The sequence below is a fragment of the Neofelis nebulosa genome, chromosome 17 (genome assembly GCF_028018385.1).
Source record: "Neofelis nebulosa isolate mNeoNeb1 chromosome 17, mNeoNeb1.pri, whole genome shotgun sequence".
Lineage (NCBI taxonomy): Eukaryota > Metazoa > Chordata > Mammalia > Carnivora > Felidae > Neofelis > Neofelis nebulosa.
This window is the reverse complement of record NC_080798.1, coordinates 2,084,536-2,102,941: the sequence shown is the minus strand read 5'-3', so window position 1 is coordinate 2,102,941 and position 18,406 is coordinate 2,084,536. Positions and strand designations below refer to the sequence as shown.

General features: G+C 44.8%; 1 protein-coding gene across 1 annotated transcript in view; it reads right to left on the bottom strand.

The window, feature by feature from the left end:
- Positions 1 to 1,953: 1,953 nt before the first annotated feature.
- The window catches only part of LOC131499477 (zinc finger protein 215-like), a 62,553-nt gene continuing 46,100 nt past the window's right edge, over positions 1,954 to 18,406 (bottom strand). Inside the window, exon 7 of the mRNA XM_058707516.1 lies at positions 1,954 to 2,065. Within this exon, the coding sequence (XP_058563499.1) occupies positions 2,051 to 2,065 (15 nt within the window). The 3' untranslated portion in view covers positions 1,954 to 2,050. The remainder of the gene's footprint in view (positions 2,066 to 18,406) is intronic.

The following is an 18,406-nucleotide window of genomic DNA, read 5'->3' as shown; positions in this document are numbered from 1 at the left end:
GATGATGGTGATGAGGATGATGGTGGTGATGGTGATAACGGTGGTGATGGCGATGATGATAGTGGTGATCCTGATGGTGATGGTGGTGATTATGATGGTGGTGATGATGATGATGATGATGATGGTGATGGTGATGGTGGCGGTGGTGATGATGATGGTGGTGGCGATGATGATGGTAGTGATGGTGATGATGGTGGTGATGGTGATGAGGATGGTGGTCGTGATGGTGATAATGGTGGTTATGTTGATGATGATGATGGTGGCGATGGTGATGATGATGGTTTTGGTGATGATGGTGGTGATGATGGAGGTAATCATGATGATGATGGTGATGATGGTGATGATGATGGCGGTGATCCTGATGGTGATGGTGGTGATCCTGATGGTGGTGGTGATGATGATGGTGATGGTGATGATGTTGGTGGCAATGACGATGGTGATGGTGATGGTGATGAGGATGGTGGTGGTGATGGTGATAATGGCGGTGATGGTGATGATGATGGTGGTGATGATGATGATGATGGTGGTGATCCTGATGGTGGCGATGATGATGATGGTGGTGGCGATGAGGATGGTGGTGATGATGATGATGGTGGTGGTGGTGATGATGGAGGTGATCATGATGATAATGATGGTGTTGATGGTGATGAGGATGGTGGTGGTGATGGTGATAACGGTGGTGATGGCAATGATGATATTGGTGATCCTGATGGTGATGGTGGTGATAATGATGGTGATGGTGATGATGATGATGGCGGTGGTGATGATGGTGGTGGCGATGATGATGGTGGTGACGATGATGATGATGATGGTGGCGATGCTGATGATGGTGATGGTGATGATGATGGCGGTGGTGATGATGATGGTGTTGGCGATGATGATGGTGGCGATGATGATGATGATGATGGTGGCGATGGTGATGATGATGGTGGCGATGGTGATGATGATGGTGATGGCGATGATGATGGTGGCGATGGTGATGATGATGATGTTGATGGTGATGATGTTGGTGGCAATGATGATGGTGGTGGTGATGGTGACGGTGATGGTGGTGGTGGTCATGATGGTGGTGGCAATGATGATGGTGGTGGTGATCCTGATGGTGATGGTGGTAATGATTACGATGCTGGTGGTGGTGGTGTTGGTGGTGATGGTGATGATGATGGTGGTGATGATTCTGGTGATGTTGATGATGATGGTGGTGATCATGATGGTGGTGATGGTTGCAATGGTGATGATGGTGGTGGTGATGATGATGGTGGTGATCCTGATGGTGATGGTGGTGATTCTGATGGTGATGGCGGTGATGATGATGGTGGTGATGCTGATGATGGTGATGATGATGATGGTGGTGGTATAGGTGATGGTGGTGGTGGTGATGATGGTGGTGGTGGTGATGATGATGGTGGTGATGATTCTGGTGATGTTGATGATGGTGGTGATGGTTGCAATGGTGATGATGGTGATGATGGTGGTGGTGATGGTGATGGTGGTGATCCTGATGGTGATGGCAGTGATGATGATGGTGGTGATGATGATGATGGTGGTGGTATAGGTGATGGTGGTGGTGGTGATCCTGATGGTGGTGGTGGTGATGATGATGGTGGTGATGATGATGATGGTGGTGGCGATGAGGATGGTGGTGATCCTGATGGTGGTGATGGTGATGATGATGGAGGTGATCCTGATGGTGATGGTGGTGATGATGATGGTGGTGATGGTGATGATGATGGTGATAGTGATGATGATGGTGGTGGTGATGATGATGGTGGTGATGATGATGATGGTGGTGGCGATGAGGATGGTGGTGATCCTGATGGTGGTGGTGGTGATGATGATGGTGGTAATGGTGATGGTGATGGTGTTGGCGATGATGATGGTGGTGGTGGTGGTGATGGTGATGGTGATGATGATGGTGGTGGCGATGATGATGGTGATGGCGATGATGGTGATGGCGGTGATGATGATAGTGGTGGTGGTGATGATGATGGGGACGGTGATGGTGGTGATGATGGTGATGATGGTGATTATTATTATCATGATTTTGCTATTATTTTCTTTCTGCCTGGAAAATATCAAGATTTAATTCCTTGGGTCCTTCTCACTCAGCTTATGAAAGTCAAGCCTCCTGGGCCATTGCTTATTCTTTGGACTCAAATTCCCTTACAGATCTGGGGGCAGAGAGGCAAAAATACCCAGGCATTATCTATTCCTTTCCAAGCTTTTATAGTCTGATATCACTGAATCTGCTAGATTCAGCCATGCCTGAAGCCAACACTCCCCTCCATTGCACTCATCACCACTAGACATGCTATATAATTCCTCCATTGCATTTATCACCACTAGACATGCTATGTACTTCATGAACTTTGTACATTGTATGACTTTCCCACCAGAATGTAAGTTTCATGAGGAAAGGGCTTTGGTCTGTTTTGTTCACTATACTATCAGTAGTGCTCAGAGCAGTGCCTAACACATAGTAGGCACTCAACAAAGATTTGCTGGTGGAATCAATGAATGGATAACTTAAGCAAAAACATTCAAACTATTGGAATTGTATGAGGCAGCTTCTAAAATCTATGGAAAAGCCAAATCACTTTATCTCAGAAAACACAGAATTGAGACTAAAGTATTGTCTTCTGGAATCTCTGCAATGAGTTGACTTTGAACATTTCCAATCCTTGAGGCATGAGAAGGAATGGTGGACAAGCCACCTTTTGGTCAAAGGAGGACACGGCACCATAATTGGGTATCTCACCAAGCGTAAGTACTGTACTTACCTGTCTCTGGAAGAGTGCATTCAGCTGCAAGATACCAAATGTCTTTCAAGAGTGGCTTCTGTTAGAGAATGAGATAAGCTACAAACTAAGAGGAAATACTGCAAAAGGCACATCTGATAAAGGACTACTATCCACAATATACAAAGAACTCCTGAAATTCAACAATAAGAAAAAGAGATACTCATTTTAAAAATGGGCAAAAGGCCTTAATGGACACCTCACCAAAGAAAATATACAGATGGCAAATTTGCATATGAAAATGGTCTCCACCTTATACACACAAGGAATGCAAATTAAACAATGAGACACTACTGAACACCTATTAGAATGTCCCAGATCCAGAACACCAATGTCACTAAATGTGGGCGAGGATGTGGAGACAGGAACTCTCGTTCATGGCTGGTGGGAACACAAAATGGTGCAGTCACTTTGGAGGACAACTTGCAGTTTCTTACAAAACTAAACATAGTCTTATCATATGATCTGGCAACTGCACTCCTTGATATTTACCAAAAGGAATTGAAAACTTATGCCCAGGGGCGCCTGGGTGGCGCAGTCGGTTAAGCGTCCGACTTCAGCCAGGTCACGATCTCGCGGTCCGTGAGTTCGAGCCCCGCGTCAGGCTCTGGGCTGATGGCTCGGAGCCTGGAGCCTGTTTCCGATTCTGTGTCTCCCTCTCTCTCTGCCCCTCCCCCGTTCACGCTCTGTCTCTCTCTGTCCCAAAAATAAATAAAAAAAAAAAAAAAAAAAAAAAAAAAAAAAGAAAACTTATGCCCACACAAAAACTTGAATGGGGGGATGTTTCTAGCAGCTTTATTCATAATTGCCCAAACTTGGAGGCAACGAAGATGTCCTTCAGTAGGTGAAGGGATAAATAAACTGTGGTCCATCCAGACTATGGGATATTAGTCAGTGCTGAAAAGAAATGAGCTATCAAGTCATGAAAAGACTGGAGGACCTTTAGATGCATATAATTAAGTGAAATAAGCCAATGTGAAAAGACTACATACTGTGTGATACCAGCTTTATGACATTCTGGGAAAGACAAACATACAGAGGAAAGATCAGTGGTTGTCAGGGGATGAGGAGAAGGAGAGATATACAGTAGGAACCCAGAGGAACTTTAGGGCTGTAGAACTATTCAGTAGGATGCTGTAGCGAAGGGCATATGTCATTATTCATTTGTCAAAACCCCTGGAATTGGGGCACCTGAATGGCTCAGCTGTTTAAGCACCTGACATTGATTTCGGCTCAGGTCATAACTTCACAATTTCATGGGTTCGAGCCCCATGTCAGGCTCTGCACTGACAGCGTAGAGACTACTGGGGATTCTCTCTCTCTCCTTCTCTCTCTCTGCCCCTCCCCTGCTCGCTTACTCTCTCTCTTTCTCTCTCTCAAAATAAATAAATAAACATTAAAAACTAAAACCCTGGGGGGCACCTGGGTGGCTCAGTTGTTTGAGCTCAGCTCAGGTCATGATCTCACAGTTCATGGGTTCAAGCCCCATGTCAGGCTCTGTGCTGACAGCTTGGAGCCTGGAGCCTGCTTCAGATTCTGTGTCTCCCTCTCTCTCCCTCAAAATAAATAAACATTACAAAAAAGATTTTTAAAAGTGGCCTAAGCAATAATAACTTAGTTAAGGGCTTACCATGTGCCAGGCACTGATAGCTTTTCATATATTATGAATGTTTTCCTTACAATAACCCCATGAGGTAGGAATTATTAGTATCTCCACTTTACAGATGAGAAAAAAGGAAACACACAAGGGGTTGGGTTCATGCTAGATAGGAAACAGCTGAGCCATGTTTCAAACCTGGATGTCTGATGCCAGATCCCACATGCTTACCCACATCATTATAACATCCAGCATTTAAATTGTACATATATGGGCCAGGCACACCTTATGTGACTTATGTATGTCAATTTAATTCTCATAACAATGCCATGGGCTGACTATCCTCACCATCATTATCATCACCCCCACTTTATAGATGAGGAGAATGGAATTACAGTAGGTAACTGTCCTGATGCCACGTAGCTCCTAAAAGAAAGAAGTGGGATTTGGATTCATGCAGTCTTGCTCCAGAGAACATATATCCATTACATTCTACTGCCTCTAGAAATAATAATAAGTTTACTGTCTCTTAAAATTGCCAAGTAAAATACAGGACACTCAATTAAATTTAAATTTCATATAAATAAAGTTTCCTTAAAGTATAATTATACTAATGATTTTTAGAATAAGTATGTCCAAAACATAGCACGGGAGAGGGAGGCAAACCATAAGAGACTCTTAAATACAGAGAACAAACTGAGGATTGTTGGAGGGCAGGTGGGTGAGGGGATGGGCTAAATGCGTGATGGCTATTAAGGAGGGCATTTGTTGGGATGAGCACTGGGCATTGTATGTACCAGATGAAATACGCGGAGTGCCCAGGGTGGTTCAGTCAGTTGAACGTCCAACTTGGGCTCAGGTCATGATCTCCCGGTTCATGAGTTCGAGCCCCACATTGGGCCCTGTGCTGATAGCTCAGAGCCTTGAGCCTGCTTCAGATTTTGTGTCTCCCTCTCTCTCTGCTCCTCCACTGCTCATACTGTGTCTCTCTGTCTCTCAAAAATAAATAAAAGTTAAAGAGATGAAACATGGAGTTCTACTCCTGAAACCAAGATGACACTGTATGCTAACTAACTTGAATTTAAATTTAGAAAAGAAATACTTTTTAAAAAGCTTGTCTATCTGAAACTCCAATTTAACTTGGAGTCCTACACTTCTGTTTGCTAGATCTAGCAACCTCACCACCTCATACAACAAAATGACCATAGATGAGTAGTTGTAAATTGGGCAATTCAAGGTATCAATGATATCAGACTTGCTTCTCTGTGAGAATCTAGGATTTTCCCTCATGATCACAAAACAGCTCCCAGTGCCCCATCCTCACCAGAAAACATCCAGAAGAAAGGACGGGAGGAAGATGGAGAGTGAGGAATGCAGTCCCACCCTTTGCCTCATTCTTTTTTATGTGGAGGAAAATATTTCTTTGGAGCAGGAGGGAACTTCTCATTAAATCTCACTGGCCAGATTGGGTCACATGCTCACTCCTAAACCAACCACCAGCAAAGGAGAAAAGGGCCGTTGTGATTGGTTAGTGCCTACAGATCATCTCCCAGAACTGAGGCCCCAGTTCCCAGAGCAAATTGCCTGCTGGTTCTGCACAGGGTCAGGGTTCTCCTGGGAGAGTGGTGCCTGCCCCTGCTTGGGTTATTACTGCTGCCTGACAACCTGCCTCAAACCTAGAGGCATGAGGCAACCCTATTAACATCCTCCTGATTCTTTGGGTTGGGATGTAGAACAGAGCTCAGCAGGATGGTTTGTCTTTGCTGCACTATGTCTGGGGCCTCCGCTGGGAAGCCTTGAGGCTGGAGGTAACACCACGGCTGGAAGCTGGAGAGATATGGAAGTATCTGTGCTCATATTTGGGAGGTCAGCTTGTGGTCAGCTGGAACCCCTACATGTGGCCTCTCCACGGGGTGTCCTTGTGAAATGGTTTGGGCTTCTGGAAGCAGGACAGTCAGGTTCTGAGGAGGTCCTCCTCTGCTCCTCCTGCTCTCGTCCTCCAGAAGGTCCTCCTCTGCTCCACCGGCTCTCATCCCCCAGAAGGTCCTCCTCTGCTCCACCAGGTCTGGTCCTCCAGAAGGTCCTCCTCTGCTCCACCTGCTCTTGTCCTACAGAAGGCTCTCTTCTTCTCCACCTGCTCTCCCTCCCCAGAAGGTCCTCTTCTGCTCCACCTGCTCCCATCCTACAGAAGGTCCTCCTCTGATCCACCAGCTCTGGTCCTCCAGAAGGTCCTCCTCTGCTCCACCGGCTCTCATCCCCCAGAAGGTCCTCCTCTGCTCCACCAGGTCTGGTCCTCCAGAAGGTCCTCCTCTGATCCACCTGCTCTTGTCCTACAGAAGGCTCTCTTCTTCTCCACCTGCTCTCCCTCCCCAGAAGGTCCTCTTCTGCTCCACCTGCTCCCATCCTACAGAAGGTCCTCCTCTGATCCACCAGCTCTGGTCCTCCAGAAGGTCCTCCTCTGCTCCACCGGCTCTGGTCCTCCAGAAGGTCCTCCTCTGATCCACCGGCTCTGGTCCTCCAGAAGGTCCTCCTCTGCTCCACCGGCTCTGGTCCTCCAGAAGGTCCTCCTCTCTCCAGAAGGTCCTCCTCTGCTCCACCGGCTCTGGTCCTCCAGAAGGTCCTCCTCTGCTCCACCTGCTCCCATCCTACAGAAGGTCCTCCTCTGATCCACCAGCTCTGGTCCTCCAGAAGGTCCTCTTCTGCTCCACCGGCTCTCGTCCTACAGAAGGTCCTCCTCTGCTCCACCGGCTCTGGTCCTCCAGAAGGTCCTCCTCTGCTCCACCGGCTCTGGTCCCCCAGAAGGTTCACCCAGGCATGCTTTCATTGCAAGGGCAGATGGGCAAGACTCATCCCAAGCTGTAGTGTGCATCACAAGTACCAGCATCTCTTTGCCAAAGTGAGTCACACGAATGCATGCGCTCTGTTGTTACACAACACATCACAAATTGTGGCTTAAAACAACGCATACGTATCATCTCACAATTGTGTGGATCAGGAACAGCTTCGATGGGTCCTTTGCTTAAGAACAAATAGCATGACGTCCAGCGGGTCTTCATCCCAAGCCAAGGCTTCCTCTCAAATATATCCAGGGTTGGATATACTTCCAAGATGACACAGTTGTTAGAATCCAGTCCCTGGTGGGCAGTTAGGCTGAGGACTCCAGTTTCTTGCTGGCCTTCTGTGGTAGATAGAATAATGCCCTTTATCCCCTCAAGAGAGGTCCATATCCCAATCCCCAGAGCCTGTAAGCATGTTACATTACATGGCCAAAGGGATTTTGCAGGTGTGACTAAGGATCCTGAGATAGGGGATGAGCCCGGATTATCCAGGTGGGCCACATGCAACCACAAGTGATATGGTGCTAATAAATCAGGAAAGAAGGGGTGGGAGGAAGAGAAAGGTTGTACATCTCTGTACCAAAAGCCTCAGTTATTGCTCTCTGTACCCACCCACTCTGGGCATCTTCCTTACAAGCGCCAAATAGTCCAGAGACACCGTCTAAGCTGTGACAGGCTGTAACAGCCCAGACAGTCCTCTCCTCCAGGTCTGCATGGAAATCTTATCATGCATGACATCTAAAGATTCCACCTTCCAGCTCACCCTGATGGTCTTGAGGACAGACCATCTGAAGATTCTACCTGCCAGCTCACCCTGATGGCCTTGAGGAGGATGGACTTCAAAGAGGCAAGTTTTGGTGCCTGGAGGCCAATCAGGAGGTGACAGCAGGTGTCCAGGCAGGAGATAGTGCTGGTGATGGGGAAAGGTGGAGAGATTTGGGGTATATTTTGGTGGTAAGACTTCAGGTTTATTTCAGCAGCAAATGTGACCAAAACCCAACCCAAATAAGGTTAAGCTGAAATAGAATTTTCTGGATCGTGGAACTTGGAAGAATGGAGGAGGTCACAGAGTCAAAGAAAGAAAGCAAAGGAATGTAATCCTTGGAAGAACTAGGGATCCCATCTTCCAGATCTTTCTGTATATATCATCTATCTATCTATCTATCTATCTATCTATCTATCTATCTTATACCTATCTATCATTTATCATCCATCTATCTATCTATAAGTCAACTATCTACTATCTATATATCATCTATCTATCTATCTATCTATCTATCTATCTATCTATCTATCTATCTTTCTATCTACTATTATCTATTTATCTATCTTCTATATACCTATCATTTATCTATCTATCTATATATCTATCGTCTATCTTATACCTATCTATCATTTATCTATCATCCATCTATCTATCTATAAGTCAACTATCTACTATCTATCTACCTATCTATCTATCATCTATCTTATACCTATCTATCTATCATTTATCTATCATCCATCTATCTGTCTATCTAATTTTTTTTAACGTTTATTTATTTTTGAGACAGAGAGAGACAGAGCATGAATGGGGGAGGGTCGGAGAGAGGGAGACACAGACTCTGAAACAGGCTCCAGGCTCTGAGCTGTCAGCACAGAGCCCGACACAGGGCTCGAATTCACGGACCGCGAGATCATGACCTGAGCCGAAGTTGGCTGCTTAACCGACTGAGCCACCCAGGCGCCCCTGTCTATCTATAAGTAAACTATCTACTATCTATATATCATCTATCTATCTATCTATCTATCTATCTATCATCTATCTTCTACCTATCATTTATCTATCATCTATTTATCTATCTATCATCTCTCTACTATCTATATATCATCTATCTATATCTATCTATCTATCTATCATCTCTATTCATCCATCCATCCATCTCCTATCTATCTATCTATCATCTATCTTCTACCTATCATTTATCTATCATCTATTTATCTATCATCTCTCTACTATCTATATATCATCTATATCTATCTATCTATCTATCTATCTATCTATCTATCTATCTATCTATCATCTCTATTCATCCATCCATCCATCCATCTCCTATCTATCTATCTATCTATCTATCTATCTATCTATCTATCTATCTATCATTTCTCTCTCTCTCTCTTCCTCTCTCTCCATCTCTCTCTTTACATACCTCCACCTTTCTAGCTCCTTCTCCACCTCTCAATCTCATTATCACTCATATCCATGTGTTCCTTGCATGGAATTTCTCACATCCTGGGCATGAAGAAATATGGCTAACATCTCCCCAACTCCAGCAAAATCTTCATGATCCCAAAACCCTTCAGTCCATCCCAACAAAAAACTAATTAGCTGTGTCTGTGTTGCTGCCTTCACTGAGAACCAACAAATGTCACCAGGGGTGGGAAGCTATGACTGGCTAAGCCTGGACCCCGTGCTCTCACCTGCAGCCAGTTGGGGCAGAGTACTGTGACCCAGAGCCTAGTGGGACTTGCAGGAATGGGGTATATCCCCAAGGGGACAGAGAAATGTTGGCAGACATACTCCATGCTATGGCAGGTAGTCCTGAGCCACCAGGACAAGTGAGAAGCCTCCTTCTTACTGGCCTATGGAGCTCTTCTCAGAATATGCAGCCATGTGCAAGCTCCTGGGCAGCACAGGTCTCTCAGGATGCCAACTCCACTGGAGCATTTGGAAAAACCCAGAAATATCATTTTACACCCAAACAAGTGTGGCTCTGTTATGAAACTCCCCAACCCTCCACATGGCTGGTTTCTTTTTTCTTTTTTTTTTTTTTTAAATTTTTTTTTTCAACGTTTTTTTATTTATTTTTGGGACAGAGAGAGACAGAGCATGAACGGGGGAGGGGCAGAGAGAGAGGGAGACACAGAATCGGAAACAGGCTCCAGGCTCCGAGCCATCAGCCCAGAGCCCGACGCGGGGCTCGAACTCACGGACCGCGAGATCGTGACCTAGCTGAAGTCGGACGCTTAACCGACTGCGCCACCCAGGCGCCCCTGGTTTCTTTTTTCTATTTGAATCTCACATCAAATGTCACCAGACCCCCAGAAAGCCTGATCACCTGTCTAACACAGCCATCTCCTCATGCACTCTCTGGTATTCAGTTATATTTCTCCTCATCATTCTCTGAGCATGGAGAATACAATAAACAACTTACTAACTTGCTTTATAACATGTCTATCCATATCTCCATCCCTCTATCCACCTGTGAGTGCATCTTAATTTTTTATGCATCTCAAAGTAAGTTACAATCACTAGTATGTGGTCTTCCAGTATTTCAGCATGTACATTGCTAACTGGATTTCACTGACAGTTCTTTTTTTGTTTTATTTTGGGGGTAAAGTTTACCTACAGAAAAATGCCCAGATAATTTTTGATAAGTTTTAACAAATGCACATGCCTGGGTAACCCAAATCCCTTTCAAGACACAGACTGGTACCATCGCCCCACCCCCAACAAGAAGTGGGGTTTCTGTGCCCTAGGATAGATGTATGATTAACTTTATAAGAAACTGCCACCCTCAATGATATAAATGCTTAAATAAATGGTGGTATATTCATACAATAGTGAGAGACAATGGAAACCAGCCAAAAGCAACAATATGGATCTATCTAGAAACCTAATTTGAGAAAAAGAAGCCAGAAAAGATTTTGTATGCTTTAAAACTTTGTCAAGTTTTAAAACATGTAAAAACTGATCAATGATGTTAATGCCTTTGTGGGATAGTAGAGTCTGGTAGGGGGGATGGGGATTTCCAGGGCGCTGATAATATTTGTCTCCCAATAAGTTGCTGGTTGCAAGGGCACGTTTATTTGGGAAAACTCACCAAGCTTCACAATTACGATTCATGTACTTTTCTGTACATAGGTAACACTTAAATAAAAAGGATATTTAAAAAAAACTAGGTCGGTGCATGTTGTTGCAAATGGCAAGATCTTAGTCTTTCTTGTGGCTGAGTAATACTCCAGCATGAGTATAACACTGTATGTTAATTACACTTCAATTAAAAAAATCTTTTGAGGGGCAGCTGGGTGGCTCAGTCGGTTAAGCGTCGGACTTTGGCTCAGGTCATGATCTCAAGGTTCATGAGTTCAAGACCCACATCAGGCTCTGTGCTGACAGCTCAGAGCCTGCAGCCTGCTTCGGATTCTGTCTCCCCCACCCCCTGCTCTCTCTGCCCCTCCCTTGCTTTCTTTCTCTCTCTCTCTCTCTCTCTCTCTCTCTCTCTCTCTCTCTCTCCCTCAAAAATAAACATTAAAAAAAATTTTTTTTAATCTTTTCAAAATAACTAGGTTACCTGACTTGAGATCTCATGCCCTTAACCACTATGCTGTCAAGATAGCAAGTGCCCCACCAGTTCTTCAACAAACAAAATGTGGGGGAAACTTTAGAGGGAAATCCTCATAGATTAAAATACATTTAAGAGACAAATATATCAAATGCAATGGCTGGGTATCATTAGAACATTTATTCAAAAAACTAAACCAACAATTGGGGGATTTGAACACTGTCTGCACATTGGCCGATGCCCACCTATATGGGGGAGGGCCAGTGGCTTACCTGGTCCACCACTTCAAATGCCAATCTCATCTGGAAACAGCCCCACAGACACACTCAGAAATAATGTGTAGCCAGGTATCTGGGCGTCCTAAGGCTGTCAGGCTGACACATAAAATTAACTGAAGTTCGTAAGTTATTCGTATTTGATGACTTTTTACCTGAGGTCCTTTTTCTGTTCCAGGATCCCATCCAGAACATGGCTTTACACAGAAGCACCGTGTCCCCTGAGGCTCTGTGACACTGTCTCAGACTTTGTCTTTGGTGACCCACACAGTTTTGAGAAGAACTGTTCAGGTCTACCGTAAGGTGCGTCTGTATACGGATTTGATGTTTTTTTTTCACAGTTAGGATGGGGTTATGGGACCACAAAAGTCTGGTGCCATTTCATCCTGTCATGTCAATGGCACACTCTATCTGCACAATTTAGGACACGCCATGACTGTTGATCAGGCCACGTTTTCAGGTTTTCTCACTGAAAAATCACTCTTCTCAGGGATTTTATAGAGTGCCCCTCAATTGGGATTTGTCTGATGTTTTTCTTGTGATTACACTGGGGTTCTATGCTTGGGGGGGGCAGAATATCACAGAAGTAAAATGCCATTTTTGTCACATCACAAAGTATTTCTGTCTGCAGTTCTATTTCCCTGAAAGGAGCTATGCCTTTGTCACACATGGAGAGCCCATGCATGGGTGGCTGGGTCTTCCCCGCCAGAAGGAGCCTTTCTGAAGAGCAGGGGCTGTTTCTGGCTCATTGGCAGATCTCCAGCACGTGTTCAAGCAAGCGCCCAGTGTTTGAAAAAGGAAGAACACAGAGACTCTGAAGCAGGTGCCTAGTGCCATCACTCCAGTCAATGCAAAGTTATGGAGTATCTACTCATCAGACATGATTCTATTTGCTGGAGATACAGCAGTGAGCAAGCTGGACCCTGGCTCTTAAGTTCTGGTAGACAGAGGTGAATTATAAGCTGGAAAATCAGGGTTTCTCAATTCGTGCACACTTGGTATTTGGGGATGGATCATTCTAAGCTGTGGGGACTATCCCAGGCTTAACTGCGGGATGTTAAGCAGCATCCCTGCCCCCCACCACTAATGCCAGGAGCACCCCCCTTTCCAGCTGTGACAACCAAAAATGTCTCTAGACACTACCAAGGGTCCCCTGGGGAGCCAAGTCACCCTTCATTGAGAACCACTGCAGTAAAGAAACATGTAAGATCATCTCAGTGATTTAACAGGTTTTCACTGAATGTGCACTGAGTGTTCTCGGCACTGGAGAGGCAAAGAGTGAACCAGTCGGTCAAAGCCCCATCGCCCCATCCTCACCCATGTGCCCACTTTACAAGAAGAAATGCACACGGCTAGGCAGTGGCTGCGTCCGGCCACACCAAAAAAAATCTTTTCCTCTCTTGGAATTCTGGGATGTGTTTTCTCAGCACAAAGATACTAGCCCTTGGGGAAGAAGTGCCTGCCAGAACTGCGGATGCTTTACTAATGAGTTAAACAGGTCAAAATTTTCTTCACAATTCCCAGGCCAATCTCTGATTGCCAGTTCCTAACGAGCTCATAGGCCTTGGTCTCCAGTGGCTACTGGAGGGGAGTTGGAGGCCAATTACTGCAGTCCCGTCTGGCTCCTCCTGCTCCAGGCCCCAGCCCTGCAATACCAGGGTGACAGAGGGGACCGGGGGGGGATCTCTCTCGGGCACCAAGCATGTCAGCAAAGTTCTCGTCCTTGGGGAACCACCGGGAGTTTCAACGTAATGAGGCTTTTCTTAGCCGTAAAAGAATGGGTTGTTATGCCGAGCTAAACTGATTCGGGGCTGGTGGAATTTCTAGCCTGTGTTACCAGGTAAGAGCAGTCCCACTGGACTCCAGGGTCTGCAGACAGGTTAGCTAAGGTCAGTTGGAGTCAGACCGTGGCGTCTGTTTATTCTTCACCGAGTTACTTCCCTGTTTGGTGCAGACACTAAATATTCAGCCCAATTAGCAATGCTGAAGGTGTGTGCTCTCTAATTGCAATGATTTCCTGAGTGATAACACCCAGCCCCTGGGCTCTAATTGGTGTCCACATGCTGACAAGTCCCAACCCTCAGCCCCGTGTTTCCCTGTCCTGCTGTTTCTCCGCCTGAATGTCTAACAGACATCTCACAGTTAACATACTAAAGTAGATCCACGGCTTTGTGTCCCCAAATCTGATCTTCCTACAGTTTTCCCCAGCCCAGTAAATGGCATCCACTCTCCACCCAGATACTCAGGCTGGAAGCCTAAAACTCACCCCGAGCACTAAAACAGGATGGTTGTAGCTATAGGGTCACATGGCTGGGTTATTATGAGGACCAAAGGGGTGTGTGTGTGTGTGTGTGTGTGTGTGTGTGTGTGTGTGTACACACACATATGTAATCGTATGTGTCGTATACAGGACAGCGTGTAGTCACATACATATATAATTGCATGTGTCACATATAGGACAGTGCATGGCTCAGAGTAAGCATGTGTTTGCTGCCATTGTTATGCTTTATATTACTTTATATTATTATATTACTTTATATTATTAAAATTACATCGTTATTTTATATTACCGCATATTACATTATGTATCATTTTGCATTACATTACTATTGTTTCTCCCACAACCCATATGCAACCACTGGAAACAATTTTCAACTCCCCAAAGTTTAGACTTTCGATTTTCAACATACAATAAAAGCTCGGATTGCAAGTAAATCGTTCCGCGAGGGTTCCAGATAAATGAGCGATGTCTTGCAATATGAGTAGTGCGTGACGCCCAATGCCACATGATCACAACAGAGTCAAAGGTTCTTGAAATTTGCTTTGATATGCGAGTGCTTTGGATTGCAAGTGTGTTTCTGGATGATTTGTGCTCGCAAACCAAAGTTTCACTGTAGCATCCACGCCCCCACGCCCCCCCCCCCCCCCCCCCCCCGCCACCCGTCACCACCTCTGCTGTTACCATGTTAGTCCAAAAGCCATCACTGCCCTGGGCTAAACCCCTGCCAGCGCGGACCCCCGCCAGAGCACCTACACACCCTAGTTCTGCCCTTGCGTCTTTAAAGCTTATTCTCTACACCCCATAACTGGGACCAGCCTGGGTCACAGCCTCATCCAAGGCCTGCAGAGTTTTTGTTTTTTGTTTTTTATCATGCTTGCTAATCCAACCCATACTCCTCACCATAGCCAATCGGGTCACACGGTCTCCCCACTCCCGGCCTCTCCTCATCTCCTGCCATCCCTCACCCTCCAATCTGCTCCACTCACATCTTTCTAATGCCCTGAGTGCCTCCTGATCTCAACACCTTGCATGTACTGTTTCCTCTGCTGGAATGTTCCCTCCTCAGTTCAGTGCATGGCTCGTTCTACCATTTGCTCATTTGTCTTTTCCTCACTAAGCTGTCCTTGGCCATACTGGCTAAATACATGCCCTGCTGTCCTTCTACGCCCCTTGTCATGCTGCATTTTTCTTCATATGTCGACTACCACCTGAAAGTCGAAAATGTATTTGTTTACTTAGTTACTGCTTGACTCCCAGCTAGAATATAACATCCATGATTTTTAAAAAATTTTTAATGTTTATTTATTTTTGAGAGAGAGAGAGAGAGCACAGGGGAGGGGCAGAAAAAGAGAGAGACACAGAATACAAAACAGGCTCTAGTCTCTGAGCTGTCAGCACAGAGCCCGCCATGGGGCTCGAACTCACAAACTGCGAGATCATGACCTGAGCCGAAGTCAGGTGCTTAACCAACTGAGCCACCCAGGCACCCTAACATTAATGATTTTACAAGATCTGGGATCTGTGGTTTACAGTGGTCTGTAAAGAAGTGTCTTAGGGGTATTAAAAAAAAGGGTTGTAGAATGAGTCAATGACATAAAAATAAAGAAATTATAAATCGTTATGCATTGGAATTGTGTCCCACACCCCAAAAGTCAGATGTTGAAATGCTAACCCCCTATGAACTCAGAGTGAGATGTTATTTGGAAATGGGGTCCCTGCACAGGTAACTAGTTAAGATGAGGTCATCCTGGATTAGGATTCCTCTAATCCAATATTAATGGTGTACTCATAAAAATGGGCAATTTGGAAGCAGACATGTATGAGGGAAGGTGATGTGTACAGACACAGGGACAAGACAAACATCTACAAGCCAAGGAGAGGGGCCTGTAACAGATCCTTCAGAGCCCTCAGAACAAACCAACCTGCAGACACCTTGACCTCTAACTTCCAGCCTCCAGAACTCTGAGACAATAAATGTCTGTTGTTTAAGCCACTCAGTCTGTGGTACTTGTTATGGCAGTCCTGGAAACGGAGGCACTAAGTACGACCTTTGTATCAAATAAACTAATATACAATATACAAGGAGTTCTTACAAACTACAAGAGATCAAAATGCCAATAAAGCATGGACAAGGAAGATGAACATAAAATTCACAAGAGAAGTGGAAATGGCCAAGCAGAATATTAAATATGTTACCCAATAGAACTTTCCAGAATAAGGGTGCAGTAAAAAGGAGGCAGCTTACCCAATAGAACATTCCAGGATAAGTGAGCGGTAAAAAAGGAGGCAGCTTACCCAGTAGAACATTCCAGAATAAGTGAGCAGTAAAAAGGAGGCAGCATACCCAATAGAACATTCCAGGATAAGTGAGCGGTAAAAAAAAGGCAGATTACCCAATAGAACTTTCCAGAATAAGGGTGCAGTAAAAAGGAGGGGGTTTCCCTACTAGAACATTCCAGAATCAGTGAGCGGTAAAAGGAGGCAGCTTACCCGATAGAACATTCCAGAATAAGAGTGCAGTAAAAAGGAGGCAGTTAAATGCAACTGGGACCCCGAATTGGCTCTTGGGAGAGAAGAGGGAAATGAGTGAGAAACATGGAGAAATCTAAAAAGCGCATTTAGTTACTAATAATGGGCCGATGTCCATCTCTTTGACAGACACACATGGTTGTCTCAGCTGTCATATTAAGTGAGGCTGTCAGGAGGTTATATGGAAACTGGGCTATCTTTGTAACAGTCCCGTAAATATAAGATTATTAAAGTATAGGAAATGTAAAATATATGTTTGAAAAAGATTCAGTAATGAGTATCATGGTGAAAAGTCTAGGACTCTGGCCCCAGACTACCTGGATCAATGTCATTGTCCTTGTCACTTACTAGCTGTGTGGCCTTGGAAAAGTTCCCTAGTCTCTGTGAGCCTCCAATTCTCATCTGTGAAATAAGGACTAATAATAGTACTTGCCTTATAGGGTTGTTGTGAGGACTGAGTGTTTAATACAGATGAACTCAGAATATCCTCTGAAGATTAGTAAGCGGTAGATAAATGCTTGCTAGTATTAATTTTATATTTGCTGATGATATTGGCAAATATTAAAACATCGAGTGACAGTAAATGGGAACTCATTTGCAATGTTTGTGGGAAAGAAATGGGCATTCTTTTTTGAAGGGAAGAGTGATCATTTAAAAAAAATTTTTTTAATGTTTATTCATTTTTGGGAGACAGAGTGCAAGCAGGGGAGGGGCAGAGAGACAGAGAGACACAGAATCCGAAGCAGATTCCAAGCTCTGAGCTGTCAGCACAGACCCTGATGCCAGGCTTGAACCCATTAACTGTGAGATCATGACCTGAGCTGAAGTTGGATGCCCAACTGACTGAGCCACCCAGGCACCCTGGGAAGAGTGATCGTTTTAATCAATATTTTCACAGCCTTATTGATATATAATTTACATACCACGAACTTCATTCATTTATTCTTTTTAAAGTTTATTTATTTTGAGATGTATAGAGAGAAAGAATGCATTAGCAGGGGAGGAGCACAAAAACAGAGACAGAATCCTAAGCAGGCTCCGCACCATCAGCGCAGAACCTGACACAGGGCTCAATCCAGCAAACCCTGAGATCATGACCCCAGAAGAAATCAAGAGTCTCAAGCAACTGAGTCACCCAGGTGCCCCAAACCTCACCCATTAAAATTGTACATTTAAAGAGCGCCTGGGTGGCTCAGTTGGTTGAGCGTCCGACTTCAGCTCAGGTCATGGTCTCATGGTTTGTGGGTTCGAGCCCCGCGTCAGGCTCTGTACTGACATCTCAGGGCCTAGAGCCTGCTTTGTATTCTGTGTCTCCCTCTCTCCCTCTGCCCCATCCCCTGCTCACACTCTGTCTCTCTCTCAAAAATAAACAAACATTAAATTTTTTAAATTGTGCAGTTAAATGGGTTTTTTTGGAGGGGGTATTTTTACAGAGTTGTGCAAACCACCAATGTAATCTAATTTTTTAAGTGTGCAGTTCAGTGGGTTTTAATATTTTCACAAAAATGTGCAACCATCACCACATACTCATGTATATGTGTACATGTGCACATTCTAAGGTTGATAGACATTTGAATTGTTTCCATTATGTTTCCAGCCACCATGATCAATGTAGCTATGAACATTATCTACATTGTGTTCAAGAGCACAGACACATGCATTCCCCAGTGTATATTTCTGTGAGCGCAATTTCTGCATCATAGAGTACATGCGTCTTCAGATCACCACACCTTAGAATGCTTTAACCATTTCTAATTTTTTTAA